General features: G+C 48.3%; 1 protein-coding gene across 1 annotated transcript; it reads left to right on the top strand.

Moving 5' to 3' along the window:
* Nucleotides 1–6: 6 nt before the first annotated feature.
* Nucleotides 7–2,158, top strand: LOC109373045 (heat shock 70 kDa protein 1-like). The gene has a single exon (XM_019626617.1). The coding sequence runs from the start codon at nt 127–129 to the stop codon at nt 1,792–1,794; it is 1,668 nt and encodes a 555-aa protein (XP_019482162.1). The 5' UTR covers nt 7–126; the 3' UTR covers nt 1,795–2,158.
* Nucleotides 2,159–4,773: the final 2,615 nt, after the last annotated feature.

Genomic DNA, 4,773 nt, shown 5'->3' with positions numbered 1-4,773 from the left:
ACCGACACCGAGCGGCTGATCGGGGATGCGGCCAAGAACCAGGTGGCGCTGAACCCGCAGAACACCGTGTTCGACGCCAAACGGTTGATCGGCCGCAAGTTCGGCGACCCGGTGGTGCAGTCGGACATGAAGCACTGGCCTTTCCAGGTGATCAACGACGGCGAGAAGCCCAAGGTGCAGGTGAGCTACAAGGGGGAGACGAAGGCGTTCTACCCCGAGGAGATCTCGTCCATGGTGCTGACCAAGATGAAGGAGATCGCCGAGGCGTACCTGGGCTACCCGGTGACCAACGCGGTGATCACCGTGCCGGCCTACTTCAACGACTCGCAGCGCCAGGCCACCAAGGATGCGGGGGTGATCGCGGGGCTGAACGTGCTGAGGATCATCAACGAGCCCACGGCGGCCGCCATCGCCTACGGCCTGGACCGGACGGGCAAGGGGGAGCGCAACGTGCTCATCTTCGACCTGGGCGGGGGCACGTTCGACGTGTCCATCCTGACGATCGACGACGGCATCTTCGAGGTGAAGTCCACGGCGGGGGACACCCACCTGGGAGGGGAGGACTTTGACAACAGGCTGGTGAACCACTTCGTGGAGGAGTTCAAGAGGAAGCACAAGAAGGACATCAGCCAGAACAAGCGAGCCGTGAGGCGGCTGCGCACCGCCTGCGAGCGGGCCAAGAGGACCCTGTCGTCCAGCACGCAGGCCAGCCTGGAGATCGACTCCCTGTTCGAGGGCATCGACTTCTACACGTCCATCACCAGGGCCCGGTTCGAGGAGCTGTGCTCGGACCTGTTCCGTGGCACCCTGGAGCCGGTGGAGAAGGCCCTGCGTGACGCCAAGCTGGACAAGGCCCAGATCCACGACCTGGTCCTGGTGGGGGGCTCCACCCGCATCCCCAAGGTGCAGAAGCTGTTGCAGGACTTCTTCAACGGGCGCGACCTCAACAAGAGCATCAACCCCGACGAAGCGGTGGCCTACGGGGCGGCGGTGCAGGCGGCCATCCTGATGGGGGACAAGTCTGAGAACGTGCAGGACCTGCTGCTGCTGGACGTGGCTCCCCTGTCGCTGGGGCTGGAGACGGCCGGGGGCGTGATGACCGCCCTGATCAAGCGCAACTCCACCATCCCCACCAAGCAGACGCAGATCTTCACCACCTACTCGGACAACCAGCCCGGGGTGCTGATCCAGGTGTACGAGGGCGAGAGGGCCATGACGAAGGACAACAACCTGCTGGGGCGCTTCGACCTGAGTGGCATCCCCCCGGCCCCCAGGGGCGTGCCCCAGATCGAGGTGACCTTTGACATCGACGCCAACGGCATCCTGAACGTCACGGCCATGGACAAGAGCACGGGCAAGGCCAACAAGATCACCATCACCAACGACAAGGGCCGCCTGAGCAAGGAGGAGATCGAGCGCATGGTGCAGGAGGCCGAGAGGTACAAAGCCGAGGACGAGGTGCAGCGCGAGAAGGTGTCTGCCAAGAACGCCTTGGAGTCCTACGCCTTCAACATGAAGAGCGCTGTGGAGGATGAAGGGCTCAAGGGCAAGATCAGCGAGGCGGACAAGAAGAAGGTGCTGGACAAGTGCCAGGAGGTGATTTCCTGGCTGGACGCCAACACCCTAGCGGAGAAGGAGGAGTTTGAGCACAAGAGGAAGGAGCTGGAGCAGGTGTGTAACCCCATCATCAGCGGACTGTACCAGGGGGCGGGTGGCCCCGGGGCTGGTGGCTTTGGGGCCCAGGCCCCCAAAGGGGGCTCTGGGTCTGGCCCCACCATTGAGGAGGTCGATTAGGCCCCCTATCTTATGCTTTCCATATTTGTTTTTGAGTCAGGGGGAAACCTAAGACCTTGCTATTGCCCTGTATTTTTTTCTAATTTCTGTTCTTTAGAATTTCAGTTTATTCTAAAATTAGATTAATTTGCTTATCTTTGTCATTTCTCTGTTGTATAACCAATGTATTCACTAGAATTATTAGCATTTAATGTAAGTTGGGACTGTAGGGGTGTCTTTCTGTTTTTGCCTCACATGAATCAACAACTGCCACGCTTTGTTTTTCGTGTTTGGCTTTGTAAACACTTAAAGTCACGAAATATTTTTTATGTTTTTTTAAACTTGTATTTTAAGGATGAAAAATCACAATAAAAGGTTAATAATGTGTGCCTACTTTTATTTGGGAGGGCCCACGGACTCTTGGGAAATGTCTGGATTCCATAGATTGAAAAAGACAGTACTTTGCAAGAGAGGTACACGTATAGCCATGACTATCGCCATTTTTTGGACTTAATTCTTGGTGGTAATTGACATTGTGTTAGAAAAGAAAAAGTCTAGGTGACCATTTTGGTTGGGGTGGGGCTTGTTTTAGAGATCATTAGGGATAGGAGCTACAATAGAGGTTTGGGGAGGACAAGTTGGTGTGGGTTTAAGAACACTGTTGAGAGGGGTTTTACAATTCCTTACTCTCTTACACTTAATGTGTGCAGAGACTTTTAGTACCCACTTGTAGTCTGTGAGTCGTCCAGTCATTTATGTAGGTTATAAATATACTTAGTGGTGGACAAAGAAAAATGAGATAAGATTCACATTCTCACTGTAAGTCTCACCTGGTTATCAAGTGCAAATTATTTCGCTTCTCCGTTTTGGTTTTTTTTTTTTCTTTCCTAAATGCCTTCAATTCCAAATTTCTAAGGTCATTTTGTGCAGAAATGTGCTATGGACAAGTGAGACCTTCAGCCATGGTTACCCTAGCTGCTGTTATCCAAGTGAGAACCTGGAGGAGGGAGATACTCAAGAGCTTGGGGCATGGCAATAAAGAGGGATGGGCCAGGCACTGGGGGGTTCTTTGAGTTACCCCAATAATTGTCAGCAATCATCCAACCACTCTCTACACATTAGGTATTATAAAGCTTTATTTTATAGGTGAGCATGTGGAGGTGGTCACTTTAACTATATCCAGGGCAAAAATTAGCACAAGTGATGGTTTGGGGGTAAGGGTGTTTTCCACACTGCCCGAACACTGTTATCTGCTTCTAAGTACTGTCTTTACCCCAAATTTAACATCTTTGTCCTTTTTATGGACAATCTCAAAACAATAGCAATTTAAAGTAATAGCAAATTTAATTATGAAGAAAGGAGATAAAAGTTGTATAGAGCTGGGAAGATCTAGGAAATGGGCTTTTCTCCCATACAGGCCCTTCTGTGGGGGTTGTTCTTCCTGCCTAGCAGTTAGGTGTCCTGAACACTTCCTCTAACCTGAGAAAAGCACAGCCTCCTTCCTACCTAAAACAACCTTGAAATACATACTCCAAAATCAAATTAAAATTCTCTGTTACATCTTTCAATAAACCCTTCACTCTGGGAAAATCAAACATTATAGGACTGACAAAATATAGGAATCCCTCCTCGAAAGCTTGTAAAGGAAAAGGAGTATAGTAAGAGGTCCTTTGGTTCCTGGGCCAATTCTCAAAGGCCTGTTTTACTCACAAGATAGGTCAACTACAATGCAGCCTAAGACCATAGCATATGCTAAATGTAATAGAGGGAATAACTGCTTTAGCTTCAAGCCATGATTCTTCAACCTAATCATATATTAAAATCATTTGGGAAGGCAAAAACAAACAAAACGGATGCCAGGTCTCCCTCAGGGCAATTCAGAATCTCTGGGAGTGGGCTAAGGCATTGTATAATAAGTTTTGCTAATATGCAACCAAAATTGAGAAAACACTGCACCAGAAGAAGCTACTCCTAATTGTACTTTTAGAGGGATAGGGGCATGTCAGAGAAAAGCAGGAGGGTGTTAGTGCTTCTAGGAGTAGCAGTTGATGGTAAGGGGCTTGTTGCTGAGTGGGAGCCTGAACAAGCCGAGTGGGAGCCTGAAGGCTTGAAAGGCCTTCTCCAGCAGCGGTGTAATGGGGCAGAAAAGAATTCATGAGGCTGAGCCAATTAAGTTCATACTCCCTCATTATGGAAGTGGTTCATTAGGAAACAGAATAAAAGTCATCGCCTACTTGTACACATACACATCTTAAAACTTCAAGCAAAATCATGTTACATCCTCAGCCATAGGTGGAAGTCGACCTCTGAAAGTTCAGAAATGTATCAAATAAGTGAATACCACAGAATTTTTGGAGATTTTTTTGATGGAAGGCTAAAACCTTGAGGGAAGGGAGAGAAGATGGAAAGGTAATTGCAGAAGAAGGTAAAAGGATGTATTTCCTGCACTCACAATGGCCTTCCAGATTTTACTGTATTTTCACTGTGCCTAAATAATGTGACTCAAAAAGGAGACTGATTTTGTATGATTTGGAACTCCCAAATCACCATTATATGTGGCATTTATGAAAAGATGAAAAAGATGGCAACATACATCACCAAAAATCATCTGCATTTGTAAATGAGGGGGTATAGAAAAGTTCAGGTAAGTGGGATTTGGGATAATATGAATTGATGGATTAAGAGCCAAGAACAAATGACTAGGAAAGATTTCTGAGAGTAAGACTAGTGAAGAGAGAATAGGGCCTGGCGGTTGCCACCCCACTCCAATTGGTCTGCTTCTAACCTACCTTACATGTGGTGCTATTTAGAGCACACTGAAGACATCCATTGCTTTTTGGCCAACTCCCATGCCATGCACTGCTCATAAAAAGGATATGAAGAAAGGGGGAATGGGGAGTTTAATAGGTATAGAGTTGCAGTTTGCAAGATGAAAAAGTTCTGGAGATCTGTTACACAACAATGAATATACATAAGACTAAAGTAACACTTTTTTTTTTT

The sequence above is a fragment of the Hipposideros armiger genome, unplaced genomic scaffold (genome assembly GCF_001890085.2).
Source record: "Hipposideros armiger isolate ML-2016 unplaced genomic scaffold, ASM189008v1 scaffold_687, whole genome shotgun sequence".
Classification (NCBI taxonomy): Eukaryota; Metazoa; Chordata; class Mammalia; order Chiroptera; family Hipposideridae; genus Hipposideros; species Hipposideros armiger.
The sequence above is the reverse complement of the archived record's forward strand: the minus strand, read 5'-3'. Positions and strand labels throughout refer to the sequence as shown.